The 20,899-nt window shown below is 40.7% G+C and overlaps 1 protein-coding gene across 3 annotated transcripts in view; it reads left to right on the top strand.

The window, feature by feature from the left end:
• The window catches only part of LOC148015815 (alpha/beta hydrolase domain-containing protein VTE7-like), a 67,388-nt gene that overhangs the window by 28,425 nt on the left and 18,064 nt on the right, over window positions 1-20,899 (top strand). For all 3 annotated transcript variants that reach the window (XM_087664228.1, XM_087664227.1, XM_087664229.1), the window contains one exon: window positions 20,071-20,166. In XM_087664228.1, the coding sequence (XP_087520354.1) occupies window positions 20,071-20,166 (96 nt within the window). The remainder of the gene's footprint in view (window positions 1-20,070; window positions 20,167-20,899) is intronic.

Here is a 20,899-nt window from a genome sequence, read left to right as displayed (position 1 = left end):
GTGTCTTGTGAATCCTAGAGGTAAGCAAGCTGGTATAGAAGACACCATACTTGGGAGATGGCAACTAAGTAATGAGAATCATCGCCATGTCCTCTGACGAGATCGTCCTACCAAGGGATGCAAGCTTATTCCACATGTCCTCCATCTTGTTGATGTGATCTTACATGGTAGGGGAATCATCAACTCAAAGGCTAAAGCATTCGGAGTTTCTCCTCTATGGTGATACAATGGGCAAAGGTCTTTTGATGGTACAAAGGAGCTTTGTCCACCCCACCACTATGGTTCTAAGGTTGTGCACATGCACAAGGATAGAATCTTGCAATCATAAAGAGAAAAGATTGTGCTCTAGAGTGGAACAGCCAATCCCAAAGATTGTGCTCTAGAGTGGAACAGCCAATCCCAAAAGATTACTTGGTCCATCATAGAACCGATGCAGGGATCCTCCATTGGCTGCGGGATTGGGGTAGTAACAAACTCCTCGAAATCGAAGGTGTTAAGGATACACTCCACTTTGCAGGACCAAAGGGAGTAGTTCACACCATCAAGTCGATTGTCTTTGGGGAGAGAAGGAAGCATAGGCATCTGAACAGAAGAAGCCATCATACATATGGGAGGACTTGTAGTACGGGCCATGTGAGAAAGATGCAGAGAACTGGGGGGGCATACATACGTGTGTGTGTGTGTGTGTGTGTAGAGAGAGAGAGAGAGGGGGGGGGGCTTCAATCTTCTTAATCTGATGTGACTGCCTATTGGTGGAAGGCTGAATGGTCTCTGCATTTGAGTCATCAAACCTGTCAAATCAGTAGTCCATAACTCTTCAAAAGAACCTGTAGGCACACTAGGGAATTTGCATTTTGATGTTGGGTAGATCATCTACACCTTGCAAAAGGAAGTTGTAGTTGCCTTGCATACTTCATCGAAGGCTTGAACAAGGCAGAAAATCTGCCTTCTTCGCGATAGATTTGCTCCAAAGAGGAATTTGAGTGTGGTCTTCTCTTCATATAACCTTGGAGTACTCACTTTGGCTCTAATTCCATGTGAGAGTGCACAACGGAAGAGGAAATATGAACATGAAGAGAGAAGGGAAGAGTTCTTGGAAATATGAATATGAAGAGAGAAGGGAAGACAAATTTTCTCCAAAGAGCAAGCTGAGTGTGGTCTTCTCTTCGTAGAACCTTGGAGTCCTCACTTTGGCTCTGATACCATGTGAGAGTGCACAACAGAAAAGGAAATGCGAACATTTGAGAATGAAAGAAGAGACTGGAAGGAGAAATTCAATATTGAATTGAATGAAAGCTGAATATGAGAGGACTGATCAGTCCTTGCACACAGCCCAAAGCATCAATGAGGGCACCGGATTAGGTTGATTGAAGGCAGCACCGGAAGACAAAGAAGAGTCATTGTACATTGGAGTGTGCTGAAACCTATAAAGGATGAACTTGTCAATGACCAGCCAAGTGTGTTTTGGGGGCGGGGGGGCTAGAAATAGCCATAATTAGTGAAATTTGGCTGACCTGTTCCAATCGGCCAAAATATACCAAGAACATGGTGCTTGCTTCAGCCCGTAAAGGGCTTTTCACAAATGAAAGACCTCACCTTTATGGTGTGGAAGAGAGGATCTAGGAGATTGCTTCGGGATGCTGGTCGACTTTATTGCAGCAGGCCAACTTGTTTATGTATTTTGCCTATTTATAGGCTGGGCTTCCTCCTCCTCTAGTCACCTCAGTCCATACTCCTATATGTAGGTTCTGTTGGAAAGAGAGAGCGGGTGCGAGTGCCCACACAAGTGATGACTCATTGTTGTTTTTGCACTATCTCGTGTTGGTATATGGATTCCATTTCCCGAGCATCTCTTTTCTTTTGTAAGTTCTCACATGCTTCCATTGCTGCACCCACTTTTGACATGGTATCGGACATTCGTGTTAGGTCTTGTGACATGATTTCTTCATCTACTACCTTTTGCAATTGATCTTCAGCGTGGGTAATTATCTGCTGCTTTATTTGAGCCTGTTTTTGCCCTTTACTGATTGGGTTTTTGGCTGCAGCATCTGCATTTTCAGTGTTAGTGTCTGTTGCAGGGCTGGACAACCTATTCTAGGGCTGCTCGCCCTGCTTCTGACCTGGCTGACCCTGCGCTTTGTATAGTTGCACCTGTGTTTTCGGATTTATGCTCTTTTGTAGGGCAAGGTGACTCTGTTTTCAGGTTGTATTACTCTATTTGGTGGCTGCCAGCCCTTCACTTGTGTATTTGTTGGCTGTGTTTTGATCTCCTTTCTCCAATTTTCTTTCTTTGAGAAATAGTCATCTTGTTTTCTAATTAGCTTTTGTGATTCACTACTCACCTTTAGAGAGGGTTCTCATGTACTTGGTTGTTGTGTTCCATACACTACACTCTTTTTACCAGTGATCTATATTCTTGTGAGTCTGTTTTCTTGGCACACATCTATCCCTCAAGATCCCTTGCTTCCATTCATCTTTCTATGTTTACCTCATCATGGCTCCTCTAGCTTCTATTACTAATGTCCAACATGTGAACATTCTTAACTCATCTACGAGTGTTCTATTGGAGACTTGTTGTGTTTAGATCTAGGTTTCAATGAGGATGCTATCTCTAGGTGTTCCAGCTCCAAAGAGGGGTGACATATGGATGAAGAAGAATAAGTCCCAGTGTTATTATTGTGGCAAGAAGGGACATCTCTCTATCAATGAGTCCTCATTATCTACAAGTCTAGATTCAAGCTGCCATGTAGCCTTGGGGATGGCTGTAGGGGCCTACATTTCTGCCTACTAGTATAGGTGATGTAGTCACCTCTTTTGTCCAAAGTTCTCTTTGCAATGTTCTTCTTTCTTTGTAGTTTTGCCCTTTTCTCTTCTATCTTGGGTTGTGCAGTCTATTACAGCAGATTCACACACTTTTATTATTCCTCCCAAAAGTTTGGGTGTTTGCTTATGGGACAAAAAAACTTTGGTATAAATTGAGTTTTGGGGCTGTTTTAAAAGAGCTAATGAAGGTTTGACTAGTAATTCACCTTATTCATAGCTTAATAAGAGGTTGGTTGTTGTGTCGAAGAGTGCAAGCAGCCAATAAGGGACCCTCTTAGGCTGCTGAATTTGAGCCCTAGTGTGCTCTTAATGATCCTCAATAGTGGGCTGCTCATGGGACAAGGTATTGGGCTACTATTGTGGCTATAAATCTGGCTGATTCAGTTGCTGTAATGAACCTGTTTGTGGTGGAAATGATGTTTGAGAACAACTATGAAACCATTATTGAAGAGTGGTAGTATGTTGCCAAAGATATTGGAATTATCAATAATAGGTTGTTTTTGATAGTCTAGCAAAGGATGTGAAGCATTTTCAGCAAAGATAACATCTTGGCTGACAATAGGCTTGTTGGTAGAAGGTTGATAAAGTTGGTAGCCTTTGCTTTCAGCACTATCCTTGATGAATATGCATTGAACATCCTTGTTATCCAACTTGCGCCTCTTTTGAGAAGGCACATGGGCATATGCCAATAAACCAAATGTTCTCATATGAGAAATAGAGGGCTTGGAACCAATCCATGTCTCATAATTAGTGATGGTATGCAAAGCTCTTGTGGAACACTTGGTCAAAACATAAGTGGCACAAAGAATTTCATTGCACCAATAAAAATTTGGTAAATTCCTACTCTTCAGCATCAATCTTGCCATCTCAAGCAGCGATTGATTCTTTTGTTCTACTACTCTATTTTGTTGTGTGGGGCAAGGGATGATGCACTGATGATGAATATGTTGAGATGCAAGATATTCTAAAAATTGTTTAGAAAGATATTCACCTCCCCTATTGGTGTGAAGGGTCTGAATGCAAGAGCCGCTTTGGTTCTTTACCATAGCAATAAAAGTCTTGAAGCAAGAGAAGACTTTCGACTTTAGTCCATATACCCAAGTGAATTGGGATTTGTTACCAATAAAGGTGACAAAGTGGATGAATCCATCAAGAGATTTGGCCTACATAAGACCACAAACATCACTTGAAGTAGGTACAGTATAGATGGAGAATCAACATTAGAATCCTTGGGAAGGAAAATATGTGCATCTTACTAATTAGGAAGCCTTCACAAATGTGATTTAATGGTAGATAGACTTTAGGAAGATCTCGGACCGTATTCTTTGATTGGAGCTTCATATGGCCAAGCCTTTGGTTTCATAAACATGTATCTTTGAAAGAATCTTTTGTTGATAAGACACGATCAATAGAAAAGTTTGATCAAGCTATTGATCACGTTTCTTAAGATAATAGATGTCAGAGGGATGTGAATTTTTTGATACTTAGCATTTGATTAATATTAATCAAATGTGCAAATGTGAGGTCCACATGTGATGTGGAAGCTAATTATTTCACAATGACGAGCCAAGGACCGTGAGATTGGTTGGCTGGCCCAGAATAATTAACTTGTAACATTATATTAATTCACAATGATGGGATATCAAAGTCAGAAGTTGTAAGAAGTTATATTAGTGAGGTACTAGGTGGTGGCTGGTAAGAGATTCTGGCCTAGAATATTTTATTAGCCATTAATGTTAGTGACGACCTTAGGAACTAGACATTAATTAATTAATTAGTGTTAGCTCAAGGGCTAATAAATGCTCGAAATTTATTGGATGAAAAATTTGTGTAGCTAATTTAATTGTTGGTTGATATAGTTAATTTTTTGAGTAAGAAATAATAATTACATTAATTTTCAGAATTATCATTTTGAAAATTAATTTAATTGGGTTTATCATCTGTAACTACATCATCAAACTTCGTAGGTTCTTTATAACCTATCACACTAGCCGTATATGTATAATGGCGGGCTGAATAACCAGTGTATATAAACCTGTCAACTGGTTTTTTGACTCTCTCAGATCTCTATAACTGTGGCTTACTCTGAGCTTGCCTCTCATGAGGCGGTACATAACGACTCTGCCTTGCTCTAGGCGTCATAACAGACAGAATTCCCAACTCACTATCCAAACTATCACTGTTGGATGACTCATAACCTGCTGTAAGTGGACCTGCCACATCCTCAAGCATCTTTTCTTTTCCCTTATCCAATCTCCCCCTCATTGACATATCCGCTCGTGGAATCTCATTCCAACATTGTGGAGATTTGGAGAGGAGGGGAGAGAGCTATTGCTGCAATTTTCCAGCCATTGGTGATCATCCTAGCCATTGGAAGCTATTAAAGAGCTGTCTCTAGTTGATCTAGAGACTGTTGGAGGCAAGTGACAGCCCTTGTAGGTTGTCTATGGCTAGTCACAACAATTTTGGGATCCACAAGGGCACGTAACTACATGGGGCTCCTATTGATGGTGGGCTGCAGTCAATCAGCTATTCAAGGCAGGGCAACATTAAATTTCCGCCAGTTTTGGCGAAGAAAGCATTAAATTTCTTTGTCACTAGCTTCCTCTCTATTCTCTAAGCCAATTCACAGCCTCTCTGAAGAGATCTTAGTCAAATTCAGTCCTAGGAGGGTGCAATCGAAGAATTTTTGTTGCTAAATCCTAATCCAGCCTTCCTTCTTGGATAGGGTGGTAAATAACCTAATTTAACACTAATTACAACAAGCATAAAATTAACGTAAATTAAAAATACACACTTTACCACTTTAATCTTGGACATTAGACGCCTTGTTGGCCCCAAAAGTGTTGCCCCTTGTAGTATTTCTTTATCTTATATTGCAAATGAAAAGAGTACAATTGAGATCCTCTAATCTCCTCTGCTAATCCAAGTGTCTCTTGCTGTCAAAGTTGACCAGCAAGCCTCCAAACCAATTTGCCCCTTGGTTTGCTTGGGGATTGGCCTTTACCTTGCTCCTTGAAATACAAATTTAGCCCCAGCTCTGATATTGGTTAGCTGGCCTCTCGAATCTCCCTGAGATTTCTCAATTTTAGCTAGTGGAATTCAAGTCCTAGGTCCTCAATTCTGAGCATGCATCCCAAGGTGGTTGTCAAACCATAATTTTTGTTGTAAATTAGGGTTTACAGCAGAGATTGTCACAAATCTCTGCTGTAAATTAGGGTTTACAGTAGAGATTGTCACAAATCTCTTCCTCTGATGGCTCTACATATTGGAAAATGTTGAGATAACTTGAGAGATGGCTGGGGAATGAGAGAGAATGTTGTAGAGAGAAATATCAAAGTTTCATTGTAAAAAATGTTGAAAAGCTACTGTTGCCTTGCTCAAGCAGCTATGGAAGCTATTACTTACAGCCTAGCCCTCTTATATGTTGTTATTTGCACAAGAAGGACCTTGGGCTGCTGTCATCTACTCGTGGAGGGCTCAAAATTGTTGTCACATATTGTAGGACTGATCTCTGGTGGCTGCAAATCACATTAGCAACCTCTCCTTGCTCTCTAACAATCACTTACAATAATCATAGGCATCTTTATGGAGGATTGGCCACTAGTATCTTGCAAGTAGAGCCTTCTTGGTTGTCACTTCTCCTACAAACTGTCTTCCATATGACTCATCATGACATGCCTTTAACACAATCCCAATCTCAAACTCTAAACACAAGAAAAGTCAAAAATAACATGAAAAATAATCTTTTGGAGTTACCATGTGGTGAATATATGCTTAGATGAATTGGAACTGGTGATATCTGCTTGTTTCTCCTTGTTATTCTGTCTGTCTCATCCTGGATCTCTTTTCTCATAGCAGCTGCAATATAAAACATGATAGAAACAGTCTAAACATATGGCAGAAACATGTAAAACACGACTGGTTTGTGTGCAAACAAAAAATGCTCTTCTATGTACATCAAAATAAAATCATGCAGAGGGCAGAGTAATATCCAAACCACCAGTCAATATCACAGTTGGTTCAATAAGAAAACCATTTGTAGAGCTTGGCAAGAGTAGAAGACACACGGAAAAAGTCGAGCAAGCGAACATCAGCCAGTAGATCAGCCTAGGAGAATCTTAGTGGATATCTATTTTATTAATTTCTTACACTTTCATTATTTTTCTCTCTATTGGAGATGCCAAGGGGTTGGCAATGTCTGTATACCATGTAGTTATAGTCTCTACTAGAAACATAGCTGCATAGGCTAACTATCATAAGAAACCCTAACCCTAGTGTCACCAGGGTCCTAGAGCACTAGGGGTAAAAACTATTTTAATGATAGTTTAAATAATTAGGAAGCTTGGAACATGGATCAAAGGGCATCAATATGAAGCCCATGAGAGAGTCTATAGGAAGAGCATCGGTGTAGTTTATATGTAGGAAGAACGAGTTGTAGCATATGAGGATAGAGTTTTATAGGGTGTAGTGAAAAATTTATATGCTTATGAGAAAGATTTACCTATTGTAATTCATGCTTTTCCACTTGAAAATGCTAGCTAATTGGTGTTGATTTTGTTGTGCAGATAGATAAACACCCTTTGTGATAATTTCTTACATAGAGTAAGTTGTTTGAGAAATATATTCGATGGACAAATGTCTCATTCATGTCTCTCTTTTAGTTAGTATATGTAAAAGGTAGAAAGAATATTGTGGCCTATGCATTGTCTAGGATGTAAAGAAATACTCTGACACTGAAACACAAATAACAATTGTACGACAAATCACAGACTGATAAAAGAATACAGTTAGGGTTAGGGTAACCCAGAGACAATGAACACAGAAAATAATTGAAGTGATATAACTGCTGAATATACAATGCTCATGTAGCAAACACACTATGCAGTGAATGAATACTGAACCTCAAACTCCTGTATCTCAAGGATCAGGGCAGGAATAATAAGCAGGAGAGTGTGTCGTACTTCGAACGGATCCTGAATCACAGCAAGGTAGCCTCTGGATGTTGAACACCAACAAACGCAGCAGTGAGAAGCTAGATCTGATGTAGACGGTAGTGAGGAGAGAGAATATGCAGTAATTGCAAACTGATGAGAGAGAAAACAGCCAAATGCAAGCTGCAGATGTTGGCGACAGCAAAGGAGAGAAAATCTGTCAAATGCAGGCAGGACAGCCTGCAAGAGCTGGTGACAACTGGAGGAGAGAGAAAAACTGTCAATCGACAAGCAGGACAACTGAATGACAGCCTGCAGGAAACAAACGCAGGGCTGTGATGATGTGGCAGGCTGTACGGCAGCAGATATGCGTAAGAACAGTAGTCGCCTGGCTGGGATCAGCTCCAAACCATGTGAAGAGGGCTGGAAAACAGGCGCCAACTGATGTAACTGATGTAGACAGCAATGGACAGCTTTGGCTGAGATGTCCTCCGCGAATAAGGTGTGGGCAGTAAGTTGAAATACTTGAAATCTGCAAAAATGAGATTGAAAGCTGAATGGAGGGTAGCATATCTATTTATAGAAAGTTTGGGCCCTCCCAAGTGGGTTTGTGCTTATGGGACATAGAAACTCTCTAGGAACGCGTTTCTTTTAAATAAATAAGGTTTCTTTATTAATTAAGCAAGTTTTGGGGCTATTTAAGTAAAACTAATACATTTTTAGCTCAACACCCCCTCTCAGGCCCAACGACGATGCCACGAGAAAGATCCTTTACCCCAAGGCGTCCGATTCCAAAGCAGCCAGAGCATTGGACAAAGGGTGCATATCAGTTGCTCAAAGGCTTGCTAAGACTATGAAGGTGATGGGAATCTTACCAAGTGAGCCCAAGTGATCACCCTAGAGAGGACAGGGCATCAAACAAAGGGTGCACGTTGGCTGCCCAGTGGCCTACCAAGCCCTACAAAGGCGGATGGAATCAACTATGGACTGCTCTTTTTTCAAAAATTGAAATGTAATAGATTTAGTATTTAGTGGGGGTTCAAATCAGTTTTCGTCCTATTGAGTATCTGTGCTCCAAACGGAAGAATGATAAAGGATGGTCAGACCCAAGACCTTCACAAAACAAGCATACTGCCATGGCCCATGACGTGTGTTAACATACAAGAATTAGTCCTCAAGAGAACCTTTTCCGTAGTCAACGGATTGTGCTCTTATCTTCCTTATGATTTCTACGAGTATATTGCAAAGCAGCAGAAGTAAAAGATGAAGGGACAAAAGACGAATCTAAAGTACCTTGCACCAGAGTGGATGGAAGAGGATGAAAGAATGGAACATACTCCGGATCTCTTTCTCCAATAGGCGGGCCCATCCTTGAGGGAGGTCTCGACGGCCCTGCAATATCATCAGATTTATGCGTAACATCTGAAGAGAGAAATTCATGCATTCTCTCATTGAGTAGCTTCTTCTGAAGGGCAATCCTTCGATCGAGCTTCTCAATCTTCTTTGGTCTATAGTCCATGATCGCATGATATTCTTCAGTGGAAAGCTTGTATAGCCTTTCTTCTGTGTTGTTAGAAGTGTCTTCCACCATGTCGGAACCTTGTGGAGCAAGCTGTTCTGCCCAATCTCGCTCGGTTCTCGGCATAGGTTGTTTTGGAGACTAAATTGGTGTTGATGTGTTCAAAGTCATTTGAACCTATTGTTGTTCTTGCTTCTTGCAGAGAGCTTTCAGATCAAAGGCCTAGGTTTCTCAGAGAGTATCAGACTCTGATACCATGTAAAGAAATACTCTGACACAGAAACACAAATAACAATCATATGACAAAGCACAGACTAATAAAAGAACATAGTTAGGGTTAGGGTAACTCGGAGACAATGAACATAGAAAATAACTGAAGTAATATAACTGCTGAATAAACAATGCTCATGCAACAAACACACTATGGAGTGAATGAATACTGACCTCGAACTCTTGTATCTCAAGGATCAGGGTAGGGGTTATGAGCTGGAGAGTGTGTTGTACTCCAAACGGATCCTGAATCGCAGCAAAGGCAGCCTCCGGATGTCGAACAACAGCAAACGCAGCAGTGAGAAGCTGGATTTGATGCCGACGGTAGTGAGGAGAGAGAATATCCAGTAAACGCAGGCTGATGAGAGAGAAAACAGTCAAACGCAGGCTGCAGATGCTGGGCGACAGCAAAGGAGAGAGAGAATCTGTCGAACGCAGGTAGGACAGTCTGGCGACAGCCTGCAGGAGCTGGCGACAGCTGGAGGAGAGAGAAAACTGTCAGTTGATAGGTAGGACAGCTGGGCGACAGCCTGCAGGAAGCAAACATAGGGCTGTGATGTCGTGGCAGGCTGTACGGTAGCAGATTTGTGCAGGAACAACAGTTGCCTGGCTGGGATTAGCTCCAAACTGCGTGAAGAGGGTTGGAAAACAGGCGCCAATTGACGTAGACAGCAATGGACAGCTTTGGCTGAGATGTCCTCCGCGAACGGGGTGTGGGCAGCAAGCTGAAATACCTGAAATCTGCAAAAACGAGTTTGAAAGCTGAATGGAGGGCAGCACACATATTTATAGAAAGTTTGGGCCCTCCTAAGTGGGTTTGTGCTTATGGGACACAGAAACTCTCTAGGATCGTGTTTCTTTTAAATAAACAAGGTTTCTTCATTAATTAAGCAAGTTTTGGGGTTGTTTAAGTAAAGCTAATGCATTTTTAGCTCAACATAGGAAGCCACATGTTTCGATAAGTGTATAGTGTACCATCATGAGCTATATGAGGTGAAGACACTTTATACAAAAGATAAGAACTTTGCTAGAGTCTGATATTTTATTAGATGATTAGCACCATGAATACTAGACTTTGAGAGGACTTGCTTATGATGGATGGTCGGTTATGTGTTACCGAGTAGTTTAAGGGCCAAGGTTATGATAGAGAGTCATTCATCTCTAGATGAAGGACATCATGTATTTATGCTTACATGAAAGCGATTGAGACTTCTTTTTGTTGGAAGATATGGTCTAGATTGCTTTGTGTGCATATTTATATGCCAAAAGATGAAGTTTGGTCAACATAAGGTATTGGGTTTGTTGCAGCCCTTGTCTATTCTTGATAGATTGCGGCACAACATAGCCATGGATTTGATTTCTTGATCTTTGTTGGATACTTGCAAGAAATGACAACATTTGGACTATTATTTGTAGGTTTAGCAAATAGTTCCATTTCATTCAAGTGAGGTAGAAGATAATTGTAGATCGTATATCAAGCTTATTCATGTTAAACATCTTTGAATATTATGGCATACCATAGTCTATTGTGAGAGACTAGGATCCTTGCATGATGAGTTTGTACTATTTTTGAGAGCATGGGTACAATTGTCATGGGGACGTGAAATTTCGATACTTTGCATAGCATTTGATTAAGTTGTTAATGAAATGTGCAAATGTGAGTTACACATGTAATGTGCAAGTTAGTTATTTCACAATGATAGGCTAAGGATCTTGAGAAGTCAATGGATGCCAAATGCAAAAAATGTAATAAGTTGTACTTGACAAGTACTAGGTGGTCCCTCGTGATAGATTTTGGTCTAGATAATTTTATTCGCCATTAATGTTAGTGATGACCAAGAAATAGACATTAATTACTTAATTAATGCTAGTTTAGGTGCTAATAGATGCTCAAGATTGCTTGGATAACAAATTGTCCTTGCCAATTTAATTGTTGGCAGGCATAATTATTTTTCTGATCAAGAATTAATAGTTATATTACTTCACAATATTAATATTTTGAACATTAAATTAAATGGGCTGAAAATTGCTGAAAAATGCAATTACAAGACTGCCGCTTGGCAAAACCTTCCCATGCAAGAGGGAAAAGGACTGTTAGAAGCTGGTGGAACCTCATTCTAGCATTGGGAGAGCTGAAGGAGCTGAAGGGAGGAGGAGAGAGGCCAAGGTGTTGCATGCTTGTTGTGGAGGCTGTTCTAGCCATTGGTGGCTGTCAAAGAGCTTCCCTCAGCTGATTAGGAGGCCATTGGAGATAGGTGACAACACCTGCAAGCTATCTACAAGCAGGTGGCAACAACTTTGGGCCCACTGTTGAGCTAAAACATGCTTTACACTTGATTAGCATTTTTAAAGAGCCCCAAAACATACTTAATTAATGAAAAATGCAAATTTGGTGCACGGTTGGAGTGAGTTTTAATGGTCCCCCAAAACCCTAATTTTTTGGGGCCTTGTTCAACATCTATAAATAGATGGGTTGCATACCATTCAGCCTCATCTCTTTTGTGTATGTTTCTCACCCTTTTGTGCAGATCTTAGCCATCAATCTCCCACCACGTGTCACTCCAGACTTCGTGAGTGCTGCCACCACCTTGTTTGCTTCTCTACTATAACCTTCTATTGCTGCATTTTAGTGTCACATTCTATGATGCCGTTTTATTGCAGCGTTCTATTGCTGCATTTTGCTGCTTTGCCCACATCATCAGGCATCATCCTTTGTAGTCTCCTAAGTCTCCTCACACTCTGGTAATTAGTGTTTGGTGTTTCTCTCACTCTGTCACTCTGACTGGTGGTCACAACACTTGGGATCCACCTCCGATGGACGTCACTCTTCGACACTTTATTGCTCTGCCCTTGGGCATTCTTTTCACTTACATTCATTTACAACATTCATTCACTTCAGAGTTTCTTCTCTCTGCATTTGTCTTTGTGTTTGACTTTTGCGTTTAGGGTTTGAGTTTCGCTTGTCTCTGTCTAAGTCTTTGTGTTTTTGTCTTGGTTGTACATGTTGTGTTTTCTCAGTGGCAAGTGCAAAGCCTAGCATATCTTCACATGGTATCAGTGTCAGTGCTCCTCTAAAGAGTATTCTGTGGTGATTGTGGAGGCTATTCTTTGTGTAAGACTCACACGTGACTCGATTCTGACTCATAATGTCTTAGGCATCTTCTTCATTGGCTCTTATGATGCCCTATCAAGCTTCTTTATCATTAGAGGCTCTGAGAAGGCATTATGGTTTTGAGAAGAAGGTAGATACACCTTTACCTTTACTATCTTCTTCTTCTCATTTTGGTTATCTTACAGATGAAGAGTTTCGGTAGTGCTTGCGCATCACATATTGTTCGATTTACACTTCTTCAACGAGTGCTACTATATTTGGATCAATCGGTGAGAGTAGCCATCTCTCTTATCTTGGAGGAATTATGACATTTGGCATGTTTGGCAATCCATCTTCTTTATCTTTGCCAAGCCTTGTGTTAGGTTTGTATAATCCTTTTGAGTCGTATGAGCCAAAACCCTCTCCTGTTTCTTCTTTTGTTGTGTAGGATCCAGATGATTTTTAGTATGCTAACTTTAATAGAGGAGACTCTCAAAGCAGATTTCCTTCATAGGTATATCTTTACCATTTGTCCAACACTTTCTCTTTCTCCATCTCACCATCTGCCTTCCCTCCTTTCACTCCACCTCTTGGTGCATTGTTAAATGCCACCCTTTAACGTTGTATCTTCCATGTATCTCCCCTTTACCACCTCCTGTCACTTTGGGATGGTTGTGATGGGCATCCCCCTTACTACCTTTGGACGCTCACAAACCCCCTACACAACCTTCCTGACGCAAGGATATCCATCCTCTACTACTCGTGTCCCTATCCCTCCACCTTGGGCTCCATAGGCAGTTACTATGTCCATACCCAGTTCGCCCTTGTTCGCATATGGATCCACTATGCACACTTTTCATATGCATGTTAGGCACTCTGGGATTCCTTCCCAAGTGTACTTCACTCCACCCTATCCCCCTTATTCACCCTACCCCCATTACACACCTTCTCCATCTCCTAGCACTACCACTTTTGTTACAACTGCCAAGAATGCCTTCATGGATAAGACTTGTTTCAACGGGTCGAATTTCACCACTTGGTTGAACTTCGTGCAACAAGTGCTTGAATCTCAGGGACTTTGGGACCTCATCGTTGGTACTGAGTCTATGCTAGCTCACCATGATCACATTCGTCAATGGAGAGTTCGCAATGCTACAACTAACGTTGAGTTAATATAGAGGTTGCTTCTTGGATTCCACTCTCACTTATATTATTTTCCCCTCGTATCTAAGCATTGGAGTCATCTCATTGATTGCTATGCGGCTCGAGATCGCACTCAACATATCAATCTTGATTTTGAGTTTCAGGAGTTTTCCATTAAGGAGGCGATGATCTGACAGTAAAGTTGGCCGAATATTGGCGGTTACTCGCTAAGTTTGCCACTACTGGCTCCCCAAAGTCAAATGACGATCAAGTTACGCTCTTCTTAAACAAGTTGCCAGAAAAATACTTCCATTTTATCCAACATATTACCTCACTATCCAGACTGCCAACGTTCTACGAGCTTTAGTGCTAGTTCTTGCGTTACACGAGGTTGCATGATGAAGTCTACAAGAAGTTCTCCACGTACATCCATTCAGAGGGGCAAGGGTTGGTTGCCTCTTCTTTAGGAGGAAAAATCGACAGTGGCAGTAACTTGCAAGATGCGAAGGTAAGCCAAAACAAGGTTGATACCACTTCCTCCTATGGAAGCAAAGAAACACGACCCCTTTGGCAATAAATTCCTAAGAGAAATAGGTTCTGCACACATTGCTAGAGGTCGGGCCATGTGGACGAGGAGTGTTATACCAAGGCGTAGGGTCTTCCTTTTAGAAAATCACCGTAGATGGTTGGGACTACCTCCACTCCGGCTGGCCAATCTAGTGTGTTATGTCTCTCGCTGCTGCACCGTCTGTTCCATTTGCCCTTGTGGCTACTGGATATGTGATACACGGACAGTCTCATAAGCGTATCTCCTTCACTACTCTTGAAGGATTAGCTGATTGGTATGCTAGTGGCTCACCTATTGCACTTTATGCATCCATCCCTAGGACATCCAGTGCACCTTCTAGAACCTCTTTCCCACCTTGTCGTAGACGATGGTGGCTACACACTTAGCCTTTCCCTTTTTAGACTTCCGTTGTAGACTTACATACTCATTGCATTGCACTTAGCTTTGCTTTTTTTTATTTTCAGTTTTGCTGTTTGGAGCAACTCACCTCTATGCTTGCATCTTTTTGATCTCTTTGCAAGGTTTTGTATTTCAGTGTAGGGCTAACATGTAGGCTTGCACCAGTTCTTCTTGATTTTGAGAGAGGAGATACACGCCAATCCTTTCATGGTTCCATCTCTCATGGTTCCATCTCCTTGGAGTTTTACTCTTCTACCAGCATGGAGACTTCCCCTTCTGCAACAGATTGTATAGTATTTTTCTTGATGCTATCATGGTGGTGACTTCTATCCTTGCTCTTTCAATAGGAATGCTTCATCATCTTCATCCACATAGTTCTTGGTACCACATGAAGACCGACATCCTTAGGCTCCTCTTACTTCTTCAGTATCAACATCCACGTTAAGAGGGGGTTCCTACCCTTCTTGGTATTCTATATGTTTCACCACTTGTCTTTGACATTGGCCTTTTCCTCCTCTTGTACCTTTCCCTATGCATTGCATGATTTCATCATCTTTCCACTAGGGTCCTTGGACAAGTGAACAATTTTTCCACGAGGGGCACTGTTCAAGTGGCACTTGCTACATGAGCATTCTTCAGCATGTAGCTATCATGCATTGCATTGGGCAAAGCACCATTGGATGGATCCTAAGTTGTTTTCATTGGCACATTACATTGCCATCCTTCTTTCCATGATACTTCATTATCCTTTTTCTCGGCATTGAGACCCTTGAGTGGTTGGGTAAGCTTCTACTATTTTGTGATGTGTTGGGTGTTCCACCACGTGGTGGTCCAGCCTTCACGACTACTACCATCACCTCGTTTGCTTCTCTACTACGGTGTCCTACTACTACATTTTATTGCCACGTTCTATTGTGGCATTTTACTGCGGCGTTCTATTGTTGCATTTTGCTGGTTTGCCCATATCATTAGGTATCATCTTCTATAGTCGCCTTGGTCTCTTCACACTTTGGTAATTAGCGTTTGGTGTTTCTCTCACTCCGTCACTTTGATTGGTGGTCATAACACTTGGGATTTGTCTTCGGTGGACGTCACTCTCCGACACTTCATTGTTGTGTCCCTAGGCATTCTGTACACTCTTACATTCATTTATAGCTTTCATACACTCCAGAGTTTCTTCTCTCTATGTTTGTCTCTGTGTTTGAGTTTTGAGTTTTGCCTTTGCATTTTATGTTTAGGGTTTGAGTTATGCTTGTCTTTGTCTGAGTCTTTGTGTTTCAGTCTTTTTCGTACATGATGTGTTTCCTTAGTGCAAACCCTAGCATATCTTCACACCCACAAGGGTAGGTGATGCATATGGAGCTTCTTTTGATGGTGCTGCAATCAATCAGCCATTTATAGCAGGGTAGCATTATAGTTCATCTAATTTTGGTGATGGAACTCTAAAATTTCTCTCTTCAGCTTCCTTCTATTCTCCATCCAATTCATAGCTTCCTTGTAGAGATTTCAGCCGAATTTAGTCTCAGAAGGGTGCAATTGAAGGATCTCTGTTGCTAAACCCTAATTTGTAGAGTAGAAATTAGGGTTTACTAGCCACCTTGGGAAGAGTGCTAAGAATTTAGGGCCTAGTACTTGAAAATCATTAGCTGAAATTTGGGGATTTTTAAGAATTTCAAGAGGCCAGCAAGCCAACCTTAAGTATGGGGCAGAATTTATCTTCCAAGGGGCAAATTGAAGGCCAATCCCTAAGCAAAGCAAGGGGCAAATTGGCTTGAAGGCTTGTTAGTTACTATGGACAAGAAGATGTATTGAAGGTTGAAAAAGATAAGATTGGATCTCAGTTTACTTCAACCTTTGGCAAAACAAGTTAAAGAAATATTGCAAGGGACTCTAGATTTGGGGCCAATTGGATATCCAATGTCCAAGATTAAGTGGTAACATTTGTATTTTTAGTTGATGTGAATTTTATGCTTGCTGTAATTAGTTTTTAATTAGGTTATTTACTACCCTATTTGAGAAGGAAGGTTGATTTCAACAATTCTAAAGTTTTGGTCTTCCTTTCATCCATAGATAAATGGGCAAGTCGAAGAGGCAAATGCCAGTCTTATATCATTTGAAATGAGGATAAGTTCAAATGAGAATAATTTTTGCTACTTGTGGAGTATGGTTATAATGACATAGTGCAGAGTTCCATGAGGAAGGCATCTTTTGAGATCGTGAAAGGAGAAAAGGAAGTTGCGCCATTTTGCATAATTAGAAAGTATGAGATCTTGAGGCCAAATGAAGCATATGCCAAAGAGAATTTTGCTCTCCAAAAGACTGAAGTGAAGCAAAAGAAAGTAGTTGATACTTATCCTAACACTTTATTATTTGCAGAGGGTGGTTGGGTTTTGCTACATTTTGAGAAGGCCATGTTAATGAAAATGAAGGGTAAAGAGCATATTTTCCCGAATCTCAGTATGAGATATTATGGACCTTTTGAAGTGCCACAGAGAATTGATGCGGTGTCTCACATGGTGATGCTACCTGATCATTGAAAGGTTCACTTTGCTTTTTGCATGAGTCTTATTAGGCCCTTTTGTGGTGATATACTTGAGGATATCCTTGATGAGATGTAACTAGAGGTTGACAAATTTGATGAGATCTTGGTTCGTGAATAGATATTGGCACATAAGGAAGGGAAGTCAAGGACAAAGTTTTTCTATTGCTATTTGGTGAAATTTTAGAACCATGTACGTCCTTGATGCAAAATGATTGAGGACAAAGTTTTAGAACCATGTTACAACTTTACCTTGATGCTTTTCAGTTGAAGTAGAATTTGATTGGGCTTAGCAAAGCATATATCAGGAGCATTGCCTAATACTTGAGAGGGGATAGTATGTTTACTTCCTTGATACGTATATGTTGAGATATCTAGAGGTTGTTGGGAGATATTTTAGATTCCACAGAGGTACAATATGATGATTTTATTTCACTTTCAGGGCTTCTATGATCCATGTAAATGTGTTTCTATAGTGATTCTTGGTTATTTATGTAAGCAGTGAATACCATTTTGATTGCTGTGGATTTGCCATTCGTATAGTTGTGCTTGGTTGTTTACTAGTGCAGCACTATCATTTTGATAATCGTACATTGCCAGTACATGCATTGATAGTACTTTTGCTTGGTTTCTTGGTCACATGTATTGGCCATTTGGTATTGGATGTCAGATCTTAATTGCATGCAAACGGGCTGCTTGCCATATTTCAAGAGGGTGATATGTCACCAGAATGAGAAATGTGAAAGAATTCTTAACAATTTAATTTAAACTTCAACTAAAATTTAAAATTTAAATTAACTCTACTTTTGGTACCCCTAATCATTGCATTAGTAGTGGAGGTTTTGACTCTAGGCATATAGTGAGCAAGTGTATGGGCTATGATAAGGTTAAGAAACAATATTAATCGTGAAACTTCTGTAAATTGAAAGTTATGAACCTTAGAATTAGGTCACATTTAAAGTTTCACTTAGTGAACAATTGTTAAATGCCAAGCAGCCCACTCGTGTTTTAAGAAGTAGATGGTGCATCATATATTAAGACTAGTCAATGTTGCAAAATGAGTATGCACTACTAGAATCAAAAAACAAAATGAAAGGTGCATGGTATATTAAGACCAGTTGATCATTCAAAATAAATACATACTACTAAAAAAGTCTAAAGAGTAAAGAGTCAAGAGCCATAAGTTTTGAAGATTGAAGTACATATCATGAAAAAGCCAAGGCCCAACGGGCAAGGCCAATAGTAGATACAAATATCAAGTCAAACTGGGCTGAAAAGGTCACTTGTCAGTGGCGGCGGCAGCAGTGGCAGGCTGGAATGTGGCATTCTCTATAACATTCCCTGCAGTTGGAATGTTCCCAAATGGAAAGTTGTGGGCAATGAGACCAAGAATGTTCTGCCAAGTTGGAATGTTTCCCCATCCAACCTGGCAAAAAGCTGTGTTTTCCTGCTCCAAGGCCTCCTTCCATCCTTTCATCTTCTACGGTTTTCAGCCAAGGAGAATGCATTCTAGTACATGTGCGGGAGGTAGGGCAGCAGCCCATCTTCTCCCCTTGGCATGTGAATCAAAAAGGCAGTAGTTTAGAACTCCATTACTAGGAAGTATGGCTGATGTTTTTGACCTAAATTTCCTCACCTCAAGATACATTTATGTAGCACCTTGGGTTGAGATTATCCTTCTTCTTTGAGATCTTGAGCCTTCTACACTTTTTGCACAATTTTATCATGGAGAAAGTGACTTTTCCACAGTTCTGTTGTGAGAAATCTTTTTGTTTGTGAGAGGAACCATGTAGGGATTCATGGGGATTGTGCATGACAAGCATCTAAGTGATTGCTCCACAAAATGGAACTTATTTACTTGCTGTTATATCTAGGGTTTGGCAGACTGAAGGCCTCACGTGGACATTTGAATAATCTAGAGTTGCTTATAGTCCAACAATGAAGGTGATGAAGTTGTTGAGCACTTGTGGATCGGTCGTGTCATGAGAAACTGCTGGAAATCCAGTCTACTTTATCTAATTCAAGGCATTTTTCAGTAATCTAAAGAAACACTGAAAGGGGTCTTGGGGCCAACATGTGTCATGTGTGGATATAAGTTACTCAATTTACTGTTTGGCTGAATTAAGTGTTTGAATAAATGTGGTTTACTGCCCTGTAGATGCCCGAAGAGTTGAGACCGGTTTTCATGGATACTCAGAAATGTTCATAGAGCAATGGAAGAGCTTTAGACATACATTATAAGGCTTCATGATTCATGAAGATTGTTGAATGTGCAAGTTTACGCCCAAAATTTGGCAAACCAAATTGGTGGCAATTAAGAGACTGAGGTCTTCAAGAATTGCTAGGTACTTTGATGGAATTTCAAGGGAGAAGGGTGGTGGGCTGGAGTTGGTGTCACCAACACATAGTCAAAAGCAGTAGGCTTAGTCACAGATCTTCTTCCCCCTTATGTAGGTAGCATCCTTGGGCTCCTGAGAAAGCAGCCACATGATTTCGTTTACCTTCACATGCCACCTGCCAAAGGGAAGATGCCTTGTGCATGCATGCATACCCGTTTTTGTTGAATACTGTTATAATTTCTTGATGCCTTGTTCCATAATGAGCTGCCACAAAGTGTTTAAACCATTACCATTTCTTTTGTGCTTTGTTTTATAATGAGTTGCCTTTAAGTTTTTAAGTGGATACAACATGGCTTTCAAAATGGCTTATGCATCAACGTTCTTAGCACCTTACAAAGGGTATGCAAAATGTTGACTTCTGAATGCTTGTTTCGTTTTCTTCCAGGTGGGTCGATTACACTGTTTCATGCCTGGTTGGGCGGATGCTTCAGTTGATTTCATGTTGAGTGGTGGCTATGATGTGGCTTCAAGTGTTTCTAGGGTGAGCCATTTAAAGCATGGATGTGGCTTCAAGTATTTCTAGCATGATGTGGTTTCAAGTGCATCTAGCATGCTTTCCAAATTAACAAATTGTTGCACACTTAGCTATTGCCTGCAATGCAAATAGACATGTAAGAAAATTTTGAATACAACTGATCCATGGTGTATCTCATCAGGGAATTTCAAATAAAAATAGTAGAAAGAAAGAAAAAAGAAATGTATCCGAATGGCTGCAAAAGGACAGTGATATATGTGACCTGTCACCTGAGTAGGTAGTAGGAGTGCAATGATGTCTTTATTCATGAAGGCAAAACCAATGCAATAAAAGTTAAGTGAAATTGTGAGAGAAAGAAAGAAAGAAGGAAAAAGTATATTAATGCCTCTAAACGGCCAATGTGGCCTATGAGACTGCGCCAAAAACATACCAAGAAATGTATATCTCATCTTAAAAGATAAAGATATGCCTATGAGACTAGATGTTAGGCAATATACTCTGTAAGAATATATCTAAGGTGCAAATGTAAGCCATAAAACTAAGAAAGAAGAAAAAGCAAGATAAAAATGTTCTTTTCCTTAGTGAAGTATCTCTCTGAAGTGGAAATTTAGCTCTCTGTGGTTGAGATGCCTTGGTATCTGGCCTCTTTGGTGCTCAGTGATAGCTCTATTGTGTCTATAACAAGCGTGTTTGGGACTCCTTCTAGGTGGGCGTGGGTGTCTCGCTTGATTGAGTGCTA

Source organism: Lygodium microphyllum, chromosome 23 (assembly GCF_053477565.2).
Source record: "Lygodium microphyllum isolate KBCC chromosome 23, Lygodium_microphyllum_v1.1.10, whole genome shotgun sequence".
Classification (NCBI taxonomy): Eukaryota; Viridiplantae; Streptophyta; class Polypodiopsida; order Schizaeales; family Lygodiaceae; genus Lygodium; species Lygodium microphyllum.
Note: the sequence above shows the minus strand (reverse complement) of the source record. Positions and strands in the feature narration are given on the sequence as shown.